The following is a 25471-nucleotide window of genomic DNA, read 5'->3' on the forward strand; positions in this document are numbered from 1 at the left end:
TGTATGCATGAGTTCATGGCTTGATAGCTGTATCATGGACCGCATAGTGGCAGACTGTCCTTGACAGAGTTGCACGAGATCTAGACAAGATATATGTAGCCATGGCTTGTGCGTCATCTCGGCGCGGACCATGCGTCCCACGCTCGACGCGTATATGTGTCATCTCCTCAGCGACATCGAGTGACTACTACTGCTCACGGCACGCGCTCGAACAGCCGCCCGATCAGAAGTGGGGCGATATACTCACCCGCTCCTCCGCGCGGAAGGAGACTACATCCCGCAACGCCGGCGTCAAGCCACGCGTCCGCGGCCAGCCGCCCAATGACGAACGTGTAGACCCAGCACCAGAGTCGTCCCGGCATGCCTCTTACTCGCCGCCCCGTGACGGTCTTGAACGTGATCTCGAGCGCACACCCAACGCCGCTGAGGAGGAAGAAGGCCCACAGCGCGCCGGTGGACGGTACGGGGTCCATGCTCATTTCTCCGAGCACGTGCAGCAGGCCGCTGAACACAAACACCAAAGGGAACAGGAGGGCTGGCCTGTTGGGTAACCTCAAGAGTTTGAGGGTGGACGCTGCGGCGAGGATGAACTGGTGTCGGAACAACTGGTGCCACCGTCGTCCCCAGAGATCGATGATGGAGTCGGCGCGCCACGGCGCATCGAACAGGTCGACATTCCACGATTCTACCTCCCATCCAGCACAGAGGAAGATGACTGCCGCCACGTGGTATCCGAGATTTAGGCCTTGCCAGATGACGATGGGGACGCATGCCTCGATACAGATGGTGAGAATTCCCGGTGGGACATGGTGAGCTAGCCGGCCACCCAACATGTCTGGGAGGGCGATGAATCGCGATTGGAGAACGTAACGTTCCAACGTACCCCGTCCGCCGGGGGATAACTCGAGGCCAGTGTGGTGTAGGAAAGCGAGAAATGTGTCGAGGACAACATAGTGCGTCGTGACGTGGAGGACATGTCGGGCGATTGCACCGGTGCGCGAGGTGGGACGGCGGCTCCAGAGGCCTTTGATGGAGGTGGGGTGGGGGGAGGTTGTAGCTTTGGTGTTCTGGGGCGTGATGGGACGCGAGGGGCCGGGCGTCGATGACGGCGAGATGGCCTCCTGCACTGCATCACTGAATGATTGGCTTCTCCTTCGCGCAAGTCGCGCCCGCCTCGCCGTATGGGTTAGTGGGCGAAGAGGAGAGTCGGGCGGAACAAGGTGGCGAAGGTATCCGGCGAGGACGGGCCTGTCGACTGTTCCGTTGGGTGGGCCGGCCGTATCATCTATCCCTACGCTACCGAGACCCAACATCCGGCTATTGAGGCACAGGTCCAAGGCTGCCCTCCATCGCGGACGGTTGGGCCACGGGTCGACGATGCCATCGTGGAGGAGGGCGAACTCGAGCGATTTGAGGGCCAGATGGATGAAGACGACTGTGAAGCCGTTATTGAATGCGTTCAGTTTCGGGTCTGGAGTCAGCGATATGCCAGTGGCAGTTTGGGTAGCCCGAGTCGCCTACGTACCGGTGAACCGGAAGCTCAACCACGCCTTGACGATACCGCCCACGGCGACCCCAGCTGCCGCTCGCCGGACAGCCCTTATCACCTCCCCCTGCTTCCCCAACAGGACATACGCCTGCAGATAAATGGGGAGGAGGGGGAGGACGATGTAGAGCAGGATTGTGCGCACACTGAATGTCAGTGGGGCGCCATTGAGGGCCGCGAAGTGTAGTGCCGAGAGCGGAGGGGACCAGAAGAAGCGGGATGGCCACCATCGTCCACGCGAGGAGGAAAGGCCGAAACCGCGCGCGGTCCACGTCGAAAACGTCCCCACACCCGTGGATGTCATGGGCGCGTTGTGTTGGAGGTGATGGAGGGGAGGGAGAAATAGAGATGGCAAGTTGGACCAAGTTCTGTACCCGGCTTGTGCCAAACAAAGTCTAAGAAGCCGACTTTTGGGGTTCCAGGTATGTCGATCCGTGCGCCAAACATCCAGGCACTCATGCATCTATGGTTATCTCTTTACAACCTCCTCTTCTCACAGCCACTGCTGCCACGCATGCACGCGCCTTCCGAGCGTACTATCGCACCGGCTTCCCACTGCGCTCCGGTGCGCTGCGTCATCATCGTACTCGTCCTCCCTCCTCTCCTCCCTCCTCTCCTCCCCCCTCTCCCTCCTCTGGCGTCAGTGGATCCCTCTCATCACCCACACGCTGGGCTGCTTCGATCAAGTCTACGCACCACGTTCCTGGTATCGCCGCTCCATGCCGTCGTAAGTGCCCACGTATACATGGGCGGAATGAGCTGCCAAACCGCGACGGGCATGTGATGCGGATCAAAGACGTTGGCGTCCGGCGCGGCCGGCAAGTCGTGCCGGTCCATCATGCGCCATGTCCAGTCCGTCACGTCTAAAGCCACAGAGCAGGTGAATGCGTCGCCGGCACTTGCGCCGGCTACGAATGCTGACAGAGGGGAGACGGAGGAGGGCATGCGTACTGCCTCGCGGAGGACTGTTAGGACGAGGGAGAGGGTGCCCTCGCACTCGTACTTTGTTAGGAAGAGGATTAGGGCGCGTATATGTTCCAGACTGTCGAGCGTTGTGCCGTCGTCGGGAATCGTTAGGTGGCCCGTGCTTGCGAAGGCTAGAAAGAGGCGGAGGACAGCTGCAGTTTCGGTAGGTTCCGAGAGGCGGAGGTACCGCGCGTGTACCACACCGGGAAGTGGTGGGGGGTCGACTCCATCAATGTCGTCCATGCCGCTCAGCATCTCAATGTCGTCGCGGCCCGGGTCGACATCGAGGACGCCTGCTTCGCGGAATACGGCGCTGGGGTTAGCGAGCAGACGGGGAGGGTGACACGACTCACCTAGCAGCCAAAAGATAATAAGACGGCACGCAGAACCGCACCGCGTCCGCTGACACAATCTCAAAGTCTCCCTCGACCCAATACTTGTCATCTATAATCGGCGGCGGCACCGTCTCTCTGAACGAGTATCCATACGTGCTATTCCGGCGGGCGGTCGGAATGGCTTGGGCTTGGGACGGGCGGCGCGACGAAGTATACTGTGAGCGGCCGGACGGTTCGCGCGCGTGGTACCCCATGGAAGAGGGTTCGCGCGCATGGCCGAGCCCAACCGATACGACACTAGCAGTTCGATGCCGGCCGCTAGGCTCATTGTTCCGGCCGCTCGGTTCACGGGTGTGTCGGCCGGCGTTGGAGCCTACCATTGACCCGGAAGATGGGCGGGGCTGGGATGGGGCGGCATGGGCCGGGGCCATTGATACGGACAGAGGCCGGGCTGGAGGAGGCATCGAGGGCATGCCCAACCCGATCGACTGGCGACGGTCTGCTCGACTCGCATCGGATCCACTGCGTGGGGTTAGTGTACTCATCGTCCTCTGGCGTGCGGTGAGGAAGGACGACGCCGTTGGCGTGGGGGTATATAGTGTCGAGGAGGAGACTGCTCGTTGGCGGGTTGGGGGGGCGTGGGCGTGGGCGTGGGCGCGGGGGTGCGTGTTGTGGGAGAGGCCTGAGCCTTGTCGACCAGAGTCTGGGAATTGCCTGCGGTCGGAAGGCAAGAGGTGGAGCGTAAGGTTCTTCTTCGAGCGCGGGTGGTGGGGTCCGAGGCGGGGAGAGGGGGGTTGAGCCAGGGAATGGAGCCGGTGGAGATGGGAGCGGTGGGCGGGAGTGGAGGGGTGGTCTTGAGGGGAGGGGTGGTCTTGGGGGGAGAAGTGGTCTTGGGGGGAGAAGTGGTCTTGGGGGGAGAAGTGGTCTTGGGGGGAGAAGTGGTCTTGGGGGGAGAAGTGGTCGGGAGGAGAGGTGGGGTCTTGGGGGGATAAGTGGTCGGGAGGGGACAAGTGGTCGGGAGGAGAGGGATAAGAGAGCCTTGGAGAGCGGTCTGGGGAGACGTCTTGTTGAGAGCCCACGTCGTAGTTTGGGATGCGGGTGCAGCGCGGCGTGTTGGTGGGCGACAAGTCGAAGCTCGACCTGGACGTTTTTTTGTTGGATACCGGAGTGGTGGGCTCGACCAGGCGCTCGAGGTGGTCGACGACGCGTTCGAGACGCAGACCTGGCGTGTAATGGCACGAGTGGGGGGAAGTCTCTGTGCAGCCCATACCAATACCCATGCTCATGGTCATTTTGGGATCGTGCGTGTGGAGAAGAACAAGTTGGTAGAGGCATTGGTTCGCAGCTTGGGATCCGGGGCATCGAGGCTACAAGTCAGGTGTGATGAGCACGGGCCACCGCACGGACACTTCTCCTGCGCTCCGCACTTTCACGCCCGCTTACCTTCCCCCTCACCAACTCACCGGTCAACTGTAATGAAATGACTCTGAGCGGGTCCTAGAGCCTAGAGCTATTGTTCCCCCAAGATGCCAGGATAACCAGCATCCTTGTGAAACGGTGCGACTGTGCCACCGTGTTGGTGCCAAGAAACAGCTCCTACCCTACATGACCTACATCCCAATCAACCAAAACCACCTATGCTACTACTTCTACTACGCTGCGCGCATCAGCGTTCCGTTCTTCTCGTCCTCAATATACGCCCTGCCGTCAGCTTCTACGTCCCAGTTAGCACCCACGTTAGCGCATAGCTCGGCTCGCCGTAGGTCTGGAGGTATGCACGGAGCACGGCCCGCTCGCCGTGCGGAAGCATCTCGGACATGGCGCGCACCTCCTCGTCGCTCGTGTTGTGGTCGCGCTGCGCGAGCGGACTCGCCCCATGTGGTCCCGGGACAGGCGACCGTTGCCGATCCGCGCTGGTGCGCTGGATTTCGTGGCTCGCACGGCCCGGCACCTCGCGCGGCCCGCGGGGAACGGCGAGCGACGGCTGCACCCGCGGCCCCTCTATGCTGTCCAAGCTACTCCGACCTGCGGCGGGCGAGTACGGCCCCGAGATGGGCATGTTGCGCAGCTCGCGCTTCGAGCCGCCCATGCTCGGCGCAAAGGCCTGCGGGTTTGCTGGACCCAAGCTTGTTAGTGACGCGTTCTCCTTTTCGCGCTTGAGGAAATTGAAGGCCCTTCCCAGGCCGCGCGGCTGTGGCTTGTACGACGACAGGCTCGTCAGGCTCTGCATACTGTTCGAGCCCTTGACGTGCTGCTGCAGCGTTGGGTAAGGGAGGTTGGAGGGAAGCGCAGTCGGCGCGTCCGCTGGCTCGAGATTGCGGACAGACAGTTCGCGCGCCGAGTACGCATCCACTCTTATCGGGAACTCGGAGGAGCCAGACACGATGCGCTGCTGCTGGTCGGGTGGGCGTAACCCGAGGCCTAGTCCCGACTGGGCCGCCACCGCGGGCCGCGGCATCGCGGGACGTATAGGGTATTCTGCAGTCAGTGGTGTTCGCCAAGCACAACTCACGAGGATACAGCCACTCGCGCAGCCCCGAGTCTGTGCGCTGCAGCTCCGCCACACTCTGCGCGTACGCTCTCGCCCGGTCGCCTGGTGTCTTGAGCTGCTTGATGCTGCCGAATAACACGGCATTGGGAAGCGAGCCCCCGGAGAACGTCGACGCCGTCGGCGACATGTACGAGTAGTTGCTCGATCGGAGGGACAGTATTGACGACGCCTTGCGCACATGGCGGACCGCGTTGCCCGTACGTTGGGTCGCCGCATTGCCCGCGGCAGCCACACTCGCACCGACACTGCTCATTAGGCCCAAGCCGACCGGGCTCGCGCTGAGCATGTTCCCACGCCCGTTTGTTGGCGACGTCCCCTGGACCTGACCAGTCGGCGACAGCGGAGACAGCTGGCTGAACTGTTGCTCGGGCGAGTGGACTGGTAAGGCGTTGACGTGACTCGAAGCCGAGCGCACGGGCACTTGCGATAGCCTTAAAGGTAGACGCTGCTTGGGCGGCACCTCGATGTTTGGCGGCGGCGTGTCGCGCGAGTCGATCAGGCCAATCTCGTCGATGGCCCCGCCGAGGATCTTTGTCAAGTCCTGGATGGTGCCCGACTCCCGCATGTTCGTTTTTTGTGTTGAATCAGAGCGCGCTCTGTCGCCGGGTAGAGGAGCAGTGTGTGACCGCGGCGACGGTTCCCGCGCGCTCCGCCCTGGCTGCTGTGGTGAGGCGACAGGGGTGTTTGGTGTGTTGATAATGGTGGGGAGTGTTTGAGTGCGTAATCCTCCGTGGGTGTTTAGCCTGTTGAAGTCGGTATTGTTGTTTGTGTTGAGGGGAGATGTCAATGATGGCGGGGTAGTGACGATGGGGCCTTGAGGTGGAGTGAGGGTGCGTGTCCGCCTGCAGAAATGGTCAATAATCACCACCTGGTGCACAGACCACTATCCCCCGTAATGTGCGACTCACTGTTTACGAAGCTCACTCCGGGGTGGTGGCTCGGGGCTCCGCCGCGCATTCAACCCAGCGTCGCTGTTCGGGGGCCTCAGCGTGTGGCGCGCCTGCGAGCGCATCTGCACGGAAGGAAGGAGCGACGTGGGACGGCGTGGTTCTGGCAGTAATATGTCTCCAAAGCCAGTCTTGATCGCGGGCGCACTGTGCGGCATCTCTGAGTCATGTTCGTTTGCCAGGATCGACAAGCCGAGTCGACTCCCACGCGTGGTGTCAAGGCCGAGGCCATCAACTGCACGCGCCTCGCGCTCTAACGCGTCGATCGAGCGTCTCGACACTTCGGGAGATGCGACGAACAACAACCGCCCGCTCTTGGGCAGCGATGCGCGTGGTGTCTGCGTGCCGCTGGGTGCCGAGTTACGGGGCGTGCGATCCCCTTGTGGGGACGGAGTGCGCGTCGCCCGCCGCCGTTCAAGCAGAGTGGTGACGGGCGTGTGCCATCTGTCAGAGGCTGCGCCAGGTGCGGCCGCGTCCGAGGGCGAGATGGGCGCGCTCGAGCTCTTGTTCTCGCCCCCGTCCCACGCGCGCTGGTGCGCCCACTCCTCAAACGAAGGGTCAAGCATCACGTCCAAGCGGCCCTCAGCGTCGACGAGCCCGCGTGGACGTTGTTGCGACATTGGTGACGTGCGGCGTTGGATGGGTTTCTCGGGAGGGTCGTCTCGCTCACAATCAGAGTACTCGCTCTCACCCGAGTTGCTCGAGGCGCGACTTGACCGACGGTGATGAGCTGCGCTCTGGAGGCTCCCGTCGCTGGGGTACGAGACGAGGTGGATGTGGCGATTCGACTGGCCTGCTGATGACACGTCATGGTCGCGCGGCACCGAGCGGCGTGGATCTTCCAAGGGCGCGTTGTATTCAGTTGACGCGCCGTTAGCAGCCGCGGCTCGCTGGCGACCCTGTTCCTGCTCCTCCGCAACCAGATCGCGAAGGCTCACATCAGACTTGTGATGCGCCATCATCGGGGATGTGCTCAGAGGCGCGAGGGAATGAGGAGATGAAAGCGAATAAGGTGATGTGAGGATGTGCGAGCTCGAGGGCAAGTCGATAGGCGACAAGGCGAGGTTGGAGCCGACCGAGCCGCTGCGCTCGCCAGCCGAGCTCGACCAGTAGTACTGGAGTGCGTCGGATGCACTTGTTGAGCGCCTTGCCCCGCCAGGTGCATCCAGGTCTGGAACAGTCACAGAGTACTCGGAAAGTGCTGCGCGTGTGAGTGTCACGAAAAAGGCAGATGGGTGGGGTGGCCGGGGTTGAATGTGGGGAGAAGGAAGTGTGATGGAGGTGAGGGGCGACAAGCGCCACGGGCTATGTGAGACGCGCGATGCACAGTTGCGAGAGGTGGGATGCGATATGTGAGATGATAAAAACGTACGAGATGAAGAGTAGATTGCGTCTTGAGATGTGGATGGCGACATGAGGTGGCTGGGGCTAGCGCCGGCGTTGGCTTGAGAGTGAGGGATCATGTTGTTTCTTGGACTCTTCCCCGCTTACCGCGGTACTTTGTTGGCCAAATGAGCCAAATGGTCCAAATGAGGCTACTGACTCAACTCTGTATAGGGTTGGTTGAGTGTAGGGTTTAACCAATTGTTGGTACAGTTGAAAGGAAGGTAGGGTCTCATGCAACTCATGCAACTCACGGCTCACGGTGGATATTGTCGGTGCGCAAAGCCACCGTGACAGCCGCTTGGCACCTGGATCGAGCCAAAATGGTGATGTCGAGTAAACAAAACGCGCCGAATGGCGCTCGGAGATCGGAGAGTAAGGGAGAGATGTAAGGAGAAGAGTAGGAATACTAATGTCAAGAGAGCGGGATGGGGGTTAAGGATGTGGAAGCACAGGGAATGAATGAGGCGCGTCCAAAAGGGGGGGGTAGCTGGTAGTTTGGTAGCCTGACTGCTGGGTGCAGGGTATGCTATAGTGATAGAGTGTTAAACCGTTCAGACTCTTATTAGAGCTATCAGAGGTGACAGTGGGATGGGATAATCAGACCTCTGCTCTCGTTGTTGCTCCTTTTGCCCTGACTCTGACGGCAACTCAAGCCACAACCTACACAATCTTACCCTCTCTCTAGTCCTCTTTAGCCTCCCTCCTCCTTGACTCCTCACCCTACCCGCCGCCACCTTTCATCATGCACATCAAAACTAGTCTACACTCCTTCATCCTACTCTTCTACTCGTCAGACACCTCGCCTGCACACATACGAGACCAGAATGTAAACGTCTTGTACTCAGCCTTAGCCCCCTCCTTACTTCCCTCGCCCTCATCGGCCCGATACGTAAACCTCACTTCCAGGTCAAACTATTTGGTTCAGCCAGGCACAACGTAATCGCCCCTCGCCATCCCGGTGTGTCTCGGGACCCCAGACTTACCTCAACTGGCCCTGTAGCTTCCTTGTACACCTCAACCTCGAGGCCGACCTTGGTCACGTTGCCTCGCTTCTCAACGCCCAATTCGCGACCACGGTGGCGATGCGCACCAAGACCCATACGACCCTTGACACCATCAACGACGCCGCCCAGCCCGTCATCGCTCCCACCCTCGTCCTCATCCTCCTCGTCGTACGCCCACGCGTCCTTGAGCGCACCGACGGTGAAATGAGCAGTGGGGATGAAAATGTGATGGTTCGCGGGCACAGGCAACTTGGGCTGGTGCGCGGGTGCCAAACGGATCTGGATAGGGTCGTAGAGCGGGTTGGTGAAAGCCATCTGGAACGAGTACTGCTGTCAGCTCGGTCCCAAGGTCGTTGGATCTCACCACCTCGCCGGCCAACAGCGGTGCCGACATGGGCTCATCCTCCTCACGCCCTGGAGGGAGGCGTGTCCGCCGTCTCTCACGCCGCTTCCGCTCCAGCTCCTCGTCCGTCGCATCCTCGTTCAGCTCCTCAGCCATGCGCCGGCGCCGTCGGCCCAGCTCGACAGTTGGGAGGTAGTTGAACGCGACGACCTTGATTGGCATGCGCACAGACTTGGCGTCCGGCTGCGGTTGAACCAGCGTGTGGCGGCATGAGGGACAGCGCTTCATCTGGCGTGTCTGCAGTGGCACACGGGGGGGAAGTGCTTTGCTGCTGTCAGCTTCCGTTGGGATAGGTAAGCTGACCTTGCCAAACGTTCTGGGTCCCAAGCGTTCGCCCATCGCCTCTCAAGAATCACGACATCCTCACCCTCCATCTCTCGCATAGCGTCCACGTCCGCAAGGCCGCACTCCAGGCCCTTGTCGCGCCACGACCCTTTGGCCACATATGGCGGCATCTCGTCGCGGGTCGCCCCGCCCTTGTCGCCTTCCTCGCGGCGGAGACGGGCCTTACGCCCTGACGACTTGAGCGGTGGCAGTCCAGGAACCTCACGGCCTAAAGCGCGCGATGCGGCGATCTGTGCGAGGTGTCGTGATGGGGCGCGCTGGTGTGATTGCCGTTTCTCCTTGTCAGGCTTCTGCGCCGCGGGCGGTGGGCCCGATTGCGCAATGTACTTCTCCAGCGAGTCCTTGAGGCTGTCATACTCGCCTTGCACCAGCTCCGATTGCGAGAATTGTCTCTCGCTCTGGCCTGGAGTCAGCGGCCTTCCCTGCCCTTCTCACCTGCCAGGCCCGAGGGCTTGTCGAACAGCCACCCAATCTCCTTGCTCGACCATTTACACGCTGCGCAGATGAGGAAGTACGGCGCGCCGCTGACCCTCTCTTCTGGGTTCTTGGTGGTCTCTTTCGGTGTCTCAGATGCTATAGTCGCGAGACCGCTGGAGCACTGTGGACATTGGAAACAGGACCGTGCGCATCTCCTCGTCAGCTTGGTCGGTGGAGGGCTCACCTGTTCTTGTCCGTCCGTACGCTATGTGAAGGTACGTCAAAGAGGCAGCTCGGGCAGTAGTAGCTGGCGACCTCGATGACGACGCACTGGTCGCAACGGATTGCATCACATTCCTCGCAGAAGTAGAGGGTGTCAAGGGGGGAGAAGGAGGAGAAGGAGGAAGCGTAGGCAGGAGGAAGGGGCGGATGCGGAGCATCTTGATGAGCACAGTGGAAGAGAACTGAGGGCGACATTATGGCCACTCCTTGTCCACGTTTGGCGAGGTGTTGGAGGTGTTGTTGATGTTGGATCTCTGCTAACGCTCAGCCGTAGTTGATAGCTGGAAACGCGTCAGAGACAAGGTGGAGGTAGATGCAACTGGCAGCTTATTCAACCAACCCATTACGGGCGGCAAAAGTCGAGAATATCAGGCACAATGCCGCGTCAGCCAGGCCCCAAGAATCAGCCGGATGTCGCCGGATGTACGTAACCGTGTCCTGTTTTATGAGGTGACAGCTCAGCAACACGTTCATTCCATCCTCTTCTCTTGTTGACGCTTGCTCATCGTCTATTCCGGTCTCTATCATCTTGCTGGCATAACGCTTGTACAGCGCGACACTCTCAGCCTCGCGCTGTAACAGCAAAGTTCTTTCTTTGTACCTTCCTTCCGCTTTGGCACCCATCACTCCTTCTCAACATGCTCGACCGCGCGTGGACGTACTCTCCCGCGGACGCTCTCGCGCACTACGGTACAAATCCAAAAACCGGTCTCGACGACACACAAGTTGGCAATAACCGCGAGCTTTACGGCGAGAATGGTGGGCCGGGAGTTGCAGTCACTAGCTGACCCCAGTGCTCCCCGAAAAGTCGCCCAAGTCGCTCTTGTCGCTCATCCTCGCGCAGTTCGAGGACCAGCTTGTGCTCATCCTCCTCGGCTCGGCGGTTGTATCTTTCATCTTGGCGCTGTTCGAGGACGCCGAGCAGATCGGCGGGACATGGTTGACGGCGTTCGTCGAGCCCCTTGTCATCCTCCTCATCCTCATCGCGAATGCGGCGGTTGGCGTGACCCAGGAGACAAACGCAGAGACGGCGATCAACGCGCTGCGCGAGTACTCACCCGACGAGGCACAAGTCCTGCGCGACGGGCAGGTCGTGCGAGTCCCCGCGTCGTCGCTCGTGCCCGGCGACGTTGTGTCGGTGCACGTCGGCGACCGCATCGCTGCCGACTGCCGCATCCTCTCGTTCTCGTCGAGCAGTTTCCGTGTCGACCAAGCGATGCTTACCGGTGAGAGCATGAGTGTCCCCAAGACCGAGGCGGCTGTCAAGGACGACGCGGCGGTCAAACAGGACCAGACGAACATGCTCTTTGCCGGGACGACGGTGGTGAACGGCGCTGCGCACGCGCTCGTCGTGTTCACTGGCGAGAAGACCGCACTGGGCTCGATCCACCAGAGCATTAGCGCGGATGACGAGGACGAGAAGACACCGCTTAAGCGCAAGCTTGACGACTTTGGGGACCAGCTAGCCAAGGTCATCTCGGTGATCTGTTTGCTTGTTTGGCTGGTCAACATTCGGCACTTTGGTGACGCGAGCCACCGCGGATGGCTCAAGGGCGCGATCTACTATCTCAAGATTGCCGTGGCGCTTGCGGTCGCAGCAATCCCTGAAGGCCTGGCTGCCGTCATCACCGCCTGCCTCGCGCTTGGGACCAAGAAGATGGCCAAGCGCGGTGCGATTGTCCGCAACCTTCCCTCTGTCGAGACCCTCGGGTGCACCAACGTCATCTGCTCAGACAAGACGGGGACGCTTACGACCAACAACATGAGCGTCGCGCGCTTCCTCACTGCGGCTACGGAGACAGCGTTCGCCGAGTATAACGTCAGCGGCACGACGTACGAGCCTGTGGGCGCGGTCACGACGCTGGACGGGCGACACGCAGAGAGAGCCGTTCTGCGCACCGCGCCGGTCGACAAGCTCGTTGAAATTTGCGCGCTTTGCAACGACGCCCGTGTCGCGTACCACGCTGACTCTGACTCGTACTCGGCCGTCGGCGAGCCGACCGAGGCGGCAATGAAGGTACTGGTCGAAAAGCTCGGCGGTGTCGATGAGCGCTGGAATCAGACCCTCGCGGATATGGACCCTCGGCAGCGTGTCATGGCTGTCAACCAGCAATACGAGGGCGCCATTGAGCGCTTGCTCACGTTTGAGTTCTCACGCGACCGCAAGTCGATGAGCGTGCTTACGGGCTCGAACGACTCCATTTCGCTTCTCGTTAAGGGCGCACCCGAGTCTGTCATCGAGCGTTGTACCAAGGTGCTCCTCCCCTCTGGCGAGGTCGCTCTAACCGACACGCTGCGCGAGCGTCTCGCCGACGTGCTGCTCGAGTACGGACGACGGGGGCTGCGCACCCTCGCGCTCGCATACGTGAGCGAGAGCGATGGCGACGTGTCGAACTACAAGACGGACCGCGCGGAGGACTACGTGCGCTTCGAGCAGGACATGGTCTTCGTCGGCCTTGTAGGTATGCTCGACCCTCCGCGCCCCGAAGTGCGCGAAGCTATTGCCAAGTGCCGCATGGCGGGTATCAGGACAATTGTGATCACGGGCGACAACAAGAACACGGCTGAGACGATCTGCCGCGACATTGGCGTGTTCGGCCGTGACGAGGATCTGACGGGTAAAAGCTACACTGGGCGTGAGCTTGACGCGTTGAGTCACGAGGAGAAGATCGCTGCCGTTCAGCGTGCAAGCCTGTTCTCGCGCACAGAGCCGAACCACAAGCAGCAGCTCGTCGACCTGCTCCAGGGCCTCGGACTCGTGGTGGCCATGACGGGAGACGGTGTGAACGACGCGCCAGCGCTCAAGAAGGCGGACATTGGCATCGCGATGGGCTCTGGCACCGACGTCGCCAAGCTCGCTGCTGACATGGTGCTCGCCACGGACAACTTTGCGACGATTGAGCGTGCAGTCGAGGAGGGTCGCGCAATCTACAACAACACCAAGCAGTTCATCCGGTATCTCATCTCGTCGAACATCGGCGAGGTTGTTTCCATCTTCCTCACCGTTCTCCTCGACATGCCCGAGGCGCTCACGCCTATCCAGCTCCGTAAGCTATCGTATCACATCTTCAGCTAACAGCAGTCTTCGTCAACCTCGTCACGGACGGCGGGCCAGCCATCGCGCTCGGCTTCAACCCACCCGACAGCCAGATCATGCGCACCAGACCACGCGGCGCGGACGACCCGCTAATCGGGCGCTGGCTCTTCGTCAGATACCTCATCATCGGTATCTACGTCGGCGCGGCCACGGTCTTCGGATACGCGTGGTGGTTCATGTTCTACGAGGGTGGTCCACAGATCAGCTTCTACGAACTGGTGAGTGCTAGCTTGACGGATTTCGTCGCCGCTAACGCCAGACACACTTCCACAAATGCAGCGAGCTCTTCGCCCACCTCGACTGCGGGATCTTTGCGGCCTCGAGCTCGGCCGCGCGACACGGCGCGACCATGTCCCTATCGATCCTGGTCGTGATCGAGATGTTCAACGCGTGCAACTCGCTTTCAGAGAACGAGAGCCTGCTCTCGCTGCCGCTCTGGGCGAACCCGTATCTCATCGTCGCGATCGCAGTCAGCATGGTGCTGCACTTTGCGATCCTGTACGTACCCTTCCTGGCGACCTTGTTCGGCGTCACGCCCCTCTGCTGGGAGGAGTGGAAGGCGGTGATCGTGATCTCGGCACCGGTCATCCTCATCGACGAGGTGCTCAAGTTTGTAACCCGGACGTGTATCGGTGCGTGTTTTGAGGTAGCTTGATGAGGACACGAATTGACGCCAGAACCTCTATCGGAGCCAGAGCCAGAGCTTGAGCCTGAGATGGAAAAGGCAAACGGCAAGTATTAGACAGCATATGCATCCTATAGTACACAACAACATGGTTTACAAGATGACACACTTTGGTCTACGCCGATGCCTATGAGGCCGCCCTAGCAGGGGGTTTGAGCGGATCTGACGCGTGACTGAGGCGAACACTTCGTCGATGTTTGTGTTGTGTCGCTAGTGTCAGTTGATTAGTGAAGAAACTCACAGCACTCGTCTCAATGTATTCGCACTTTGCCTCGGCGGCTAGCTTGATGCCCTCGTCGTACATGACGTCGCGATACATATCGAGGTCGGCCTTGTCTTTGCGTCAGCGTGGCTTTGACTTTGACTTGCTCGGAAGCGATGTGGTTCCGAGATAAGCCTGTGTCACTCTCAACTCTATCATCATCATCTCCCGACGTCCAGACATTCATTGGTCAATCTGCCCACTCCTCCTCTCACCTCCTCCACCACTTGTCCTCGGCCCGTTTCACCGTCTCACCGTCTCATTCGCCCTCTCTCTCCTTCTTCTCCCCCCCCTCACTTCCGGCCTCAGCGTCTCGCTTGGCTTGGACGGCCGCGTAACTCACTCCCAACAATAACCATTGGCACATGCTGCCCTCCCGGCGCCTTGAGCCGTTCAATATCCATGCGTACCCGTCGGAGATCCTCAAACGTGTCCCGCTGCGTGAGGCTGAAGACGAGAACGAAACCCTGGCTGTCGCGGATAAACAAGTCGTTGAAAGTCAAGTATTGGTCGGTTCCGGCCGTATCAAGAATGTCGAGGACGCAGGGTTGGCCGTCGACGTCGAATTGACGGCGGTAGCTGTCCTCGACTGGGGTTAGCTCTTCCTTGTCGTCCCCTCCTTGTCGTCTTCTCTTCTTCCGGCCAAGTCCGTCGAAATCCGCGCCACCCTGTCCGGGCCTCTACGGCCTTTGTTCTCGACCCTATCCTCATTTTTATCTCGCCACTCACTTGTCGGATCATATCTCCCATCAGCGCCAACCCAAGTATCACACGCACATATCCAAAAACTCTCCGTTCATGAATCGCAGCACCACGGCAGATTTACCCACCCCTCCAGAACCCATGATCGCGACCTGCCGTTAGCCATTTCCCATTTCACAAACCAGGGCCAAAGTCAGAGTCTGCCTGAAAGATGAGGAGGGAGGACGCACGCGGAAACAACGCATCGTTTAGATGGAGGTGAGAGCGATGAGAGCGATGTAAAACATGGGTGATGTAGGTTGGAGCTGGTAGCAGTGGAAAGGCAGGGAGCACGGTCGCCCAACTGTTGTTCGGACAGGGTTTGGGGTATGGTGGCGGGTGGGTGGGCGCGTGCACAGTCCTCTACGGCGTTTGTAAGCCGGATACGCCTTGGAAGCTTGGAAGATCAGAAGCTCGAAAGAACACATGGCAAGGAAATGGGGTCTCGGAAATCCAGTACCGAGGCAGGAGGCAGGAGGCGTGGTTTGCGGTGATGAGGTTTGGAACCAAATAACTGAAAGGTGTTTGCCGACATGACGCTGGCTCTGCTTCTCTGTCCCCTTCTTTCTGTTCTCTTCCTGTGCTCTTCTTTCTGTGCTCTTCTTCTGTGCTCTTCTTTCTGTGCACTCTCCAGCTCTTCTTTCTGTGCACTCTCCAGCTCTTTCCAAGTACTATCCCTACTACTTATAGGTCCGCTTGCGATGTGAGGGCGGTCGGAGGAATAATGGCGTGAAGAGTTTATAAACATGTCAACTGCTGTGACGCCAGGACTGATGTTTAGCATGACAGCCCTCTTCAGATTCAACTGTGAACAGTACTTGCGAGTTCTGCCACCGTACGACAATGTCACGGCACTGTTCACAGTCATGGTCGCAGAAACCAACTCGATTCACCGTCTCCACGACCGACAGCACCCCAGTACGAGACACCCGGATTATACATGACTACGAACGATACAACTAGGCTCTAATCTACCTGTCGGATCCCACGACTTCCCAGCTCGCAATGCCGAGCTCCAATCCGGCCCACTCGTCCATGATCGCGCCGTCATCATCGGGGTCAAGTACGCGTGTGCGTGGTGGCCGCGGCATACGTATCGCCACGACTACTTCGAGCGGCTCGCCGATGATGCTGTCGAACGCGTGGTCGTCGTCAGGCGCAAAGCGGGGCGGTTTGGGGTCGTGGGCCGTCTTCAGGTACGACACGTAGTTGGGGAAATAAGGGAGGTGGGAGATGGGTTTTACAGGCTCAGTCACGGTGACTGGCACTGGTATGAGGGCGAGTGGACGCTGTTGCGCAGGCCGCAGTTGAGGGGTCGATACGGGCCAGATGGGAATACGAGAGTGGCGCGTGGAATGTGGTGCGCGTATAAGATGCGAGTGAGTCGGCGGCGTCATGGAACAAAGGATGGCCATGGGACGACAGCCATCGATGACGACCGCGGCATAATAGACAGCACGAGAATGAACCGGTGCGGAGTGCGCAAATGCGGTGACGGCGGCAACATCCGGCGCAGTGCAGAGCAGTGCAGGTAGGGTTTCAGCGAGGCACGGCGATCAAGTGGGGTAATCGGGTAATTCCCACAGGAGGGGGGAAACCGCGGCCAAGTCGAAGATTGACAGCATGCGAGTAACGAGCAAGTCGTATTCGTGGGAGAGATCAAGTGGCACGATCCGAGATCGGGCAATGTGATGGGTGATGAGGTGACGCGAACAATGACGATAATAGATGGACGGCATGCGTCAGCTGGTGCATGGGTCAAGTCGCGCCGCACTATCGGCAACGCCAAAAAACGCTACTCACCAGCTGTTCGATGGACCCGAGCTCGAGCTGGCCCCTTGCGCCGTAGTCGGCATCAGGTGCAGGCGTGTTCGGAGGCGGTGGCATAGATTGTGGTGTTGGCGCCTGTGTCTGTTGTTGTTGTTGTTGTTGTTGTTGTTGTTGTTGATGTTGATGTTGTTCTGGGTCGGCCTCTTCTATCCGTGCTTGTTGACCGGCCTCCGAACGCACCGGTTCTCGGTCGGCAGTCGTGTTCGTATCGTGGAAAACGTCTTCGATATGTTCGATGTCCCTGATCTTGACTTTTTCCTCAACGGATGGAGTTGGTGGGCTTCGCTGGGCTTTCTGGGCCTTTGCATCCTCGACCACCTCCCACCAGTCGGGTGTGCGCCACCCGTCCAGCTTGCGTAATTGGGGGCGTTCTCGCATTGGCACGTAACCCTCCATGCCCGGGACCATGAGGCCGAGGCGCTGGGCTTCACGCAACACCATGACGCGCCGCCGCCTACTCCGCACATAGTTGAGGAGAGAGACGAGCGCAAACGCGCCGAGCACGGCTATGAGTATGTAGAAGAGCTGGTGTTAGCGTGTGACAAACAAACAAAAGTCACGGGAGAGACTTTGACTTCCATAGGAATGAGGATGGATAATAATGGGAGAGTGGGTGATGGAGAGATGCAATCCGAATTCGGTCAACTTGTAACATGGCGGAGCAGCGGCAGACCCGTGTCTCCGACCCGGGGGTACCGCCACTAACCCTTACGGCTCGGCGATGCATCCCTCCATTGACCGCGATGGAGGAATGCTGGGCGCCGATGCATGCGATGGGATGCAGTGTCAAGCTATACAATGCGGGCTGCGGCTGCGGCTGCCGCTCCGATGTGGAGCTCGCTTACGGACCTTGTTATAGAAGCCATTGGACCCCGGGTTGGTGTCTCGTCGCACGAGGCCTAAAGCGCCCGCTTGCATGATGATGGACTAGCGGTTTGTGAATGGTGACGGGGCAAGGGACTTTGTTGTGAACGATTGTCGGAGTAAAAGTGTCTCGTGGCGTTGAAATGGGAGCTGCCATGGGTGTCTGGCAGTGATCAATAAAGGTGTCGGCGGCGACAAAGAGACTCCAGTACTGTATTAGAGAACGACCAAATACAAAATACAACAGTTGGGAACAATCCTTTGTAACCCATAATCCCCCTTACGGTAACACCCCCCCCGCGCCCCGCGCCCCGCGCCCTTGGCTGCGCTTTGCCTGTTGCCTTCCTTCAAGCAAAGGTGGATATGGAAACCAGGAACAAGGGTATCAGGACCTTCTTGACCTCGGTCCATGGTCGAGGCTCTAGGCTCACACTCCACTCTCCCACGGTATACTCTCATACTTCCGGCATCCCCATCACGTGATGGCCCACCTAACTCTACAGAATGACTAACTCGCCCCCTAGCCTTCAGACAAAACACAGATAAGCAATGGCCTCGAACACAAACGGTTGCCCAGTGGACAACGCCCCCGCTGACGACGAAACTCTCCGCGTACACTTCCTCGGGACTGGCACCTCAACCGCACTCCCTGTCGGGCCATGTCTGGCCGAGGTTGACAAACCATCCCGCGACGTAGGCCTCTTCCTCGACGACTACAACGCCGCCCCCGAGGACAAGCGCACCCCTCACCAATGGGGAGGGTATGACCCCTCTGCCCAGTGGCCAGGGAGTGTACCGTGTGGCTCGTGCCGCGGGGCCGTCGACCCGCGCGTAAAGGACGGATGGAAGAACCGGCGAGGTAACCCGGCCGTCGTGCTGCGTAAGAAGCGCGGCGGGGAGTGGCGCAACGTCGTCGTCGACGTGGGAAAGACATTCCGCGAGCAGAGCTGCAAGCTGTTCCCGAGATGGGGTATCAAGCGCATCGATGCCGTGATCATCACCCACGGGCACGCCGATGCGTATAACGGCCTCGACGACTTGCGTGAATGGTGCGGTCGGCAGGGCGGGCATATCCCAATCTATTGCTCGGCTCTTACGTTTGAGACCATCTCTGCGTCTTTCCCCTACCTCGTTGACAAGACCAAGGCGAGCGGCGGCGGCGACCTGCCGTCGCTCCACTTCCATATCCTCAAGGATGACACTACGCCGTTCGAGGTCGAGGGTATTACTGTTGCCCCATTACCTGGTAGGTCGAGCTTGCTGGTTCTGACACTTAAGCTGACCCCAGTTCACCACGGGAGTTACTTCTCCGCCGCGCCACCTGCCGAACCCAGCAAGCCCGGTACGCCAATCAACGACGTTGGGCACCATGGCCCCAAGCCCACTGCCAGCAAGGAGCCGTTCATCTGCCTGGGCTTCGTGTTTGACTCGCGCCTGGTCTACCTGTCCGACCTGAACTCGGTACCAGACAAGACGTGGGACCTCATCAACGCTGCCGTGCCGAACAAGGCAGACAGTGTGCTTATCATGGACACTTTGTGGCCATGGCGCCCTCACCCGTCACACGTCTCTTTCCCGCAAGCGATGGACATCACCCTCGGCATCAAACCTAAGGCGACCTACCTCCTGGGTATGACCCACCCCACGACCCATTACATCTGGGAGGAGGTTGGGCTCTCGATCCGCGACCAGCAGCGCCGCGACCCCGGGCACCAGGACACGGCGCTGGCCGACATGCTAATCAAACGTATCTGGGAGAGCGAGGACATGGCTCGCATTGCTGCCGACTTGAAGACGTGGGGTGGTCGCGTCGAGCCTGCGTGGGACGGACTCGCGATCGAGATGGGGCCGGGACGGTTGGAGCAACTCCCGATTGGCAAGGACGGGAGTGCTGGTGGCTGGGGAGTTGATCTTACGGCGTCACTTTAGCTCGGACCGCTCCAATCAGGCGCGTGTGCAGATTTGGCCGAGCTCCCTCAGCATCTTGCTGAGCTCGAGGTCGTGGTGCTGTTAGGAGCATAGTATGTAGAGCATATAGAGCATAGAACGGTAGAACTGACTTTGAGACTGGGACATGCATCTTTGGTATTGTATTGGAGAGCCCAAGGGCCCAAGGAGTGATTTGAACCCGCCTTCTTCAGCATTAGGGGCCGATGTAATGATGGTAATGATAGTGACGTCAGGCGTCATTCCTACTGTTTTGGTTCCTTGATTCCACCCAAGCTCATTGCCAGCCATTTGAAGGAGTCAACCCACGCCACCCTACGCCACCCACGCAAGCAATCCCCCCAGCAGTCATCTTAAAGGAACCCCACCCGGAACCCCCCTCCCACCCCGTCGCGACCGCGCCTCCCTCCATCCAACGCATCACACAACTAACACATCGTCAGCGTAGTATCCTCATCCCCCTCTCATTGCCACACCCAACTCGTTTCATTCCTTTGAACCCATACACTCAACATGAAGGTTGCCGCTCTCATCTCCGTCCTCGCCATCCTTGGCGGCACGGACGCCGCTGTCCACAAGTGAGTTGCCACCCATCCACTCTCCAACTCTCCAACCCAACCGCATGCGTCATTGCACAGACCACCCACTAACCATGTCTCAGGATGAAGCTCAACAAGATGGACAGCGCCAAGAGCCTCAGCGCCAACTTCTCCCCTCTCAAGGAAGCCGAGTGGCTCATGGAGAAGCACCTTGGCGGTCTCCTTGGCGGCGAGCATCAGAAGCCCTTCACCGGCGGTCGCCGCAACCGTCCCCTTCGCATGTCCGACGAGGACAAGGACCTCTTTTGGGCCCAGATGATTGAAGAGGCCAAGGACAACGCCGGCACCATCCAGGGCGGCCACGAAGTCCCTCTCTCGAGTGCGTTTGTTGACACTCAATCTCTTGTCACACCCAAGTCACGCTGACCCCAAAGACTACATGAACGCGCAGTACTACGCCGACATCACCATCGGCACGCCGCCCCAGCAGTTCAAGGTTGTCCTCGACACGGGCTCGTCCAACCTGTGGGTGCCTTCCAAGTCGTGCACGTCGATCGCATGCTTCCTCCACGCCAAGTACGACTCGGACGCATCGTCGTCGTACAAGGCCAACGGCTCGGAGTTTGCCATCCGCTACGGCTCGGGTTCGCTCGAGGGCTTTGTCTCGCAGGACACTATGACGATTGGCGACCTCAAGGTCAAGAAGCAGGACTTTGCCGAGGCCACCAAGGAGCCTGGCCTTGCCTTTGCCTTTGGCAAGTTTGACGGTATCCTTGGCATGGGGTACGACACGATCTCGGTCAACCGCATCGTCCCTCCGTTCTACAACATGCTCAACCAGAAGCTGCTCGACGAGCCCGTCTTTGGCTTCCGTCTCGGCGACGGTGACGGTGACGGTGGCGAGTGCACCATCGGTGGTATCGACTCGGAAGGCTACACTGGCAAGATCCACTACATCCCCGTGCGCCGCCGCGGCTACTGGGAGATTGAGCTCGAGGCCGTCAAGTTCGGCAAGGACACGCTTGAGCTCGAGAACACTGGTGCCGCCATCGACACGGGCACGTCGCTCATTGTGACCCCCACTGACATTGCCGAGATGCTCAACGCTCAGATTGGTGCCGAGAAGAGCTGGAATGGCCAGTACACTCTCGACTGCGCCAAGGTACCTACGCTTCCGAAGCTCTCGTTCGTCTTTGGTGGCAAGGACTTCACCCTCTCGGGCGAGGACTACACCCTCAACGCCGGCGGCACCTGCATCTCGGCGTTTATGGGTATGGACTTCCCCCCTCCCATGGGCCCCATCTGGATCATCGGCGACTCGTTCCTCCGCCGGTACTACAGCGTGTACGACCTCGGCCGGAACGCCGTCGGTCTCGCCACGTCGACGTAAGCGAGCATGAGCCGTAGCGATGCCTGCCTCGTGTCTCAGTGCCACCCAGCGTTATCGGAAGTTTAGCAGACGTGTCCCCGCTCTAGAAGATGAGTGTGTGAGTGTGAACATCTGTTCCAAGTAGCAGTCTCGACGTTGCATGATGTAACAGTGTGCGAGACGGTCGGAGCTCTGGCAAAGTTGCCTGAATCGCAGCGATTTGTTGGGGAGACTAACGTCGATGGTGGTACAGTGATGTGTATTGCCCATAGCCTCTTGATTTGACGACCGATGTCGATGAAGACGATCCATGCCATGACTGGCTGAACCGAGAGAACTATCCATCCGAAGGGAGAGCATCGCCAGCTCGACAGCGATCACCACCTCGTCGCCATCGTGATTAGTCGGACACGCCACTCGGTCTCTATGACTTGGAATGGCGAGCTACCTGTGCAGTTGATCACTCGATGGCCAACAGAGTACTGTGTTGATAAGCAATCTATCCCGCCCCGATAATCACGACACGGCCCGTTAATCACGACATGTAGGTGAGCACTGGGAGGTAAGGCTGTTGACATTTTCGGCATTCGGACCAAGATGGGAACAGATAGACGACGACATGGCGCCTCCACGCGATGCAGGCACACATGTCCTACTGTCTTGAAACTCGTCGAGTGGTCGTAAAGAGAACATGTAGATCCGACATTGCCGTGCCTCGCTTGGTAAGCGACAGCTCTAGGACGTGCTGATCGTCTACCGCGTCTATTTCTCCAGATCGTCATTATTACTGGACCGCGTGGGACATGATATACCGTGCCTCGGTTCATGGCCCCGCATGGGCCCAGCGGGCCCAGCCGGCCCAGCCACGCAAACTAGCAAACTAGTGTCTTTTGTGGAGCAAGCTAGGAACCGGCTATGAACGCGACTCGTGTCGCTGTCTGGGCCTCTGGGCCACGTTCAGTTGGTGTCGGCGTTCGGTTTGTTCCGCGCGATTCACGTGGTAGTCAGTGTGACTGGAAGAGTGTGACTGGAAGAGTGTGACTGGAAGAGGTATGTGACTGGAGTATTCGCGGGGCCGCTCAGCCCAGACCACGCAGCCTAGCTGGTCTAATAGCCGGTGACGCTGGGCAGGCAACTGGGCAGCGTCGTAACGGAAGGCGCGACACCGACTTGCAATTGACATGGCTCGACGTAGCCTGAATGTTGCACCTGCGATTCAACATGAACATGACACCAGAGCTCGGCTCGCCTGGCTTCAGTCGGGTATACCAACGTCCTCACACAGTTCGGAATCCCATCATGAAACGCTAATCCATTCCCGCCGCTGCCGATTGACTGACGCCATTCCAAAGATATGTTTGTCCCACGCCTCCCCTACTGCCCACTTGAACAGAGTCAATTGACCGGCGCTGGACCGACCCGGGACCGGGTAAGCGGGAAAACGAGCAAGATGACAGCCAACAAGAAGCACATGTCATCCAGCTGTCATGAATGAACAAGGCCATATGCTCCATTTCTTAGGGGTATCTCAGGGGTTCATTTCCGCATCGGCACGTGTGATTGGAAAGTGTTTGGAGCGCTTTAACACCGCCCAGGTGGTCGTCCTGGGGCCCTTTGATCCCTTAGTCTTGGCAGCGGAAGATCACCGGCTGAGCCCCCCACATGTCCCTTCCCTTGACCCCACATTGCCCGGATCCAGTGACTACCAGGACTATCTTAGGATACTGTAACCATCATACTCCACCATCAACTTCAGCTACCCCGCCAAGTAACTTCAAACAGCAGCTTATTCGTCTCTGGTGGATTGGTACAAGGGTACAAGGGCCCCGGACAAGGGCCCTCCGGGTCGGAAATGTCTGATGATAACCGAAACTGGCGCAACCTGGCAGCTGGGAAACGACCATGCCAGCCAAGCAGCCTACTCTGTATACGACCATACGACAGACTGTTATAAGACTTTCCCATCAATGACTTTCCCATCACACTCATACTCACACTCGCACTCATCCTCACCATGGGCGACTACTTGGACGACAGTAACCTTGCGAACAAGCAGCTCAAGGGCGACGACTTTACCGGCTCCTTCGACGACCTTGAGCTCGCCAGCGTCAACATCAAGGCTGTCATCCGCAAGTGGTAAGTCTGTCCAGAACACAAGTACTGGCACGTCGCTAACAACCAGTGATATTCGCATCATCCCCTGGGTGGCATTCCTCTACCTCCTTTCCTTCCTCGACCGCTCCAACATTGGAAATGCCAACATTTTCGGTCTCTCCAAGGATCTTGGGCTCGACTCCAACCAGTACGCGGCAGCACTGGCCTGCTTCTTCATCTTCTACGTCCTGTTCGAGGTGCCAAGCAACATTGTTATGAAGGCCTGGAGGCCGTCAATGTGGATCCCCATCATCATGATTTCGTGGGGTATCGTGATGATTGGCATGGGCTTTGTCCAGAACTTTGCCGGTCTCTTGGCCACCCGTATCCTTCTCGGTGTGACAGAGGCGGGTTTGTTCCCCGGTATCGCCTTCTTCCTTACCCAGTGGTACCGCCGCTTCGAGATTTCGTTCCGTGTGGCGCTCTTCTTCTCGGCTGCGACCATCGCCGGCGCCTTTGGTGGTCTTCTTGCCCGTCTCATCAACCTCATGGACGGCGTGGGTGGTTACGAGGGCTGGCGCTGGATCTTCATCCTTGAGGGTGTCGCGACCGTCATCGCTGCCTTTGCGTCCTTCTGGTTAATGCACGACTACCCCGACACCGCAAAGTTCCTTACGCCCGCCGAGCGCAAGGTCCTGGTGGACCGCCTGCGCCTCGACAACGACGGCTGCTCGCACGCGTACAAGAAGCGTTTCATCCGGGATGCCATCCTCGACTGGAAGAGCTGGTTCTTTGGCGTCGCATTCTTCTCCGCCGTCGTCCCCCTCTACTGCTTCTCCCTCTTCTCGCCTACCATCATCAACCAACTCGGCTACACGGCCGGCAAGGCGCAGCTCATGTCCGTGCCGCCCTATGTCGCGGCGTCGTTCATGACCGTCTTTATGGGTTGGCTTTCGGACCGTCTCAAAGTGCGTTCGCCCTTTATCGTGTGTCTCGGTATCGTTGGTGCAATCGGGTATGGTCTCCTCCTGGCAAACATCTCCACCGGCGTCTCCTACTTTGCCCTCTTCTTCGCCGCGTGTGGCATCTACCCAGCCTTCCCGATCCTCGTCGCGTGGGGCTCGAACAACTTTGGTGGTTCTCTCAAGAAGAGCGTCGCGACCGGCATCCTCATTTGCAGTGGTAACTCTGGCGGTGTTGTCTCCTCATTCCTCTTTCCCAAGGAGCACCAGCCGCGCTTCATGATGGGCCACGGCGTTTGCGTCGGGTTCTCATGCCTCCTCTCCCTCTGCGGCGTCTTCTGGTGGACCTACGCCACTTACGCCAACAACAAGAAGACTGAGCGCAACGCCGCCCGTGGGCGCGAGTGGACCGCGGAGGAGAAGCTCGAGCTCGAGGACGAGGGCGACCACGTCGACTGGTTCTTCTACACTCGATAGATGGTTGGGACGAGAGGGTAGAAGTATAGGATCAGGGATTAGATGATATCCGATAGCTGAGCTCGTAATTGTATATATGCATACGGAGGTACACATGCCACGGTGCCACTTTCACCTCCACCTCCACTTCCACAGCCACACTGAAATCTCGGGTCACCTCATATCTCCTGCCTCCCTCTTCTCTCTCTCATCCCATGTTCCGAGCGGTACACATCCTCCGGCCTGTTGCCACAACAGTGCGTCCATTGCCTCTTCGATGGCCATCTGTCCGCCGCTTCGGGGCAGTGGGAGCTGTCCGCTGCTCCTCCTCCACTCCTCAAGGCGAACATCCTGTGTCATTGCCTGTAAGGAGAGGTAGGCCACCCAAGCCCAAGACCGCGTCAACAGGAACACCAGAAGATGTCTCAGAGGCCAAACCTCGT

The 25471-nt window shown here is 59.1% G+C and overlaps 9 protein-coding genes across 9 annotated transcripts; 4 read left to right on the forward strand and 5 right to left on the reverse strand.

Annotated features, from left to right (window-relative positions):
• Positions 1-194: 194 nt before the first annotated feature.
• CcaverHIS019_0303800 (uncharacterized protein) lies at positions 195-3227 on the reverse strand (the record flags this gene model as incomplete). The annotated part of the gene is made up of 5 exons (XM_060598820.1): positions 195-1471; positions 1526-1692; positions 2134-2180; positions 2243-2825; positions 2866-3227. 5 exons carry the CDS (start codon positions 3225-3227, stop codon positions 195-197), a joined length of 2436 nt encoding a protein of 811 aa, XP_060455575.1.
• Positions 3228-4499: 1272 nt separating this feature from the next.
• CcaverHIS019_0303810 (uncharacterized protein) lies at positions 4500-7808 on the reverse strand (the record flags this gene model as incomplete). Its single annotated transcript, XM_060598821.1, has 5 exons — positions 4500-4548; positions 4584-5325; positions 5360-6240; positions 6307-7546; positions 7718-7808. The coding sequence occupies 5 exons, from the start codon at positions 7806-7808 to the stop codon at positions 4500-4502; spliced, it is 3003 nt and encodes a 1000-aa protein (XP_060455576.1).
• A 706-nt stretch (positions 7809-8514) lies between these two features.
• On the reverse strand, positions 8515-10340 carry CcaverHIS019_0303820 (uncharacterized protein; the record flags this gene model as incomplete). Its single annotated transcript, XM_060598822.1, has 7 exons — positions 8515-8643; positions 8715-9062; positions 9100-9321; positions 9390-9406; positions 9506-9886; positions 9919-10038; positions 10232-10340. The coding sequence occupies 7 exons, from the start codon at positions 10338-10340 to the stop codon at positions 8515-8517; spliced, it is 1326 nt and encodes a 441-aa protein (XP_060455577.1).
• Positions 10341-10820: 480 nt separating this feature from the next.
• Positions 10821-14021, forward strand: CcaverHIS019_0303830 (uncharacterized protein; the record flags this gene model as incomplete). Its single annotated transcript, XM_060598824.1, has 5 exons — positions 10821-10941; positions 10977-13229; positions 13265-13497; positions 13539-13911; positions 13957-14021. The coding sequence occupies 5 exons, from the start codon at positions 10821-10823 to the stop codon at positions 14019-14021; spliced, it is 3045 nt and encodes a 1014-aa protein (XP_060455578.1).
• Positions 14022-14104: 83 nt separating this feature from the next.
• CcaverHIS019_0303840 (uncharacterized protein) lies at positions 14105-15173 on the reverse strand (the record flags this gene model as incomplete). Its single annotated transcript, XM_060598825.1, has 6 exons — positions 14105-14174; positions 14231-14300; positions 14570-14815; positions 14956-14969; positions 15004-15080; positions 15159-15173. 6 exons carry the CDS (start codon positions 15171-15173, stop codon positions 14105-14107), a joined length of 492 nt encoding a protein of 163 aa, XP_060455579.1.
• Positions 15174-15938: 765 nt separating this feature from the next.
• CcaverHIS019_0303850 (uncharacterized protein) lies at positions 15939-17715 on the reverse strand (the record flags this gene model as incomplete). The annotated part of the gene is made up of 4 exons (XM_060598826.1): positions 15939-16256; positions 16771-16872; positions 16978-17322; positions 17647-17715. 4 exons carry the CDS (start codon positions 17713-17715, stop codon positions 15939-15941), a joined length of 834 nt encoding a protein of 277 aa, XP_060455580.1.
• Positions 17716-18210: 495 nt separating this feature from the next.
• CcaverHIS019_0303860 (uncharacterized protein) lies at positions 18211-19590 on the forward strand (the record flags this gene model as incomplete). Its single annotated transcript, XM_060598827.1, has 2 exons — positions 18211-18907; positions 18950-19590. The coding sequence occupies 2 exons, from the start codon at positions 18211-18213 to the stop codon at positions 19588-19590; spliced, it is 1338 nt and encodes a 445-aa protein (XP_060455581.1).
• Positions 19591-20121: 531 nt separating this feature from the next.
• APR1 (uncharacterized protein) lies at positions 20122-21537 on the forward strand (the record flags this gene model as incomplete). Its single annotated transcript, XM_060598828.1, has 3 exons — positions 20122-20186; positions 20270-20526; positions 20582-21537. 3 exons carry the CDS (start codon positions 20122-20124, stop codon positions 21535-21537), a joined length of 1278 nt encoding a protein of 425 aa, XP_060455582.1.
• A 1993-nt stretch (positions 21538-23530) lies between these two features.
• On the forward strand, positions 23531-25049 carry CcaverHIS019_0303880 (uncharacterized protein; the record flags this gene model as incomplete). The annotated part of the gene is made up of 2 exons (XM_060598829.1): positions 23531-23652; positions 23699-25049. 2 exons carry the CDS (start codon positions 23531-23533, stop codon positions 25047-25049), a joined length of 1473 nt encoding a protein of 490 aa, XP_060455583.1.
• Between the last annotated feature and the right edge of the window lie 422 nt (positions 25050-25471).

Source organism: Cutaneotrichosporon cavernicola (genome assembly GCF_030864355.1).
Source record: "Cutaneotrichosporon cavernicola HIS019 DNA, chromosome: 3".
Taxonomy (NCBI): Eukaryota; Fungi; Basidiomycota; class Tremellomycetes; order Trichosporonales; family Trichosporonaceae; genus Cutaneotrichosporon; species Cutaneotrichosporon cavernicola.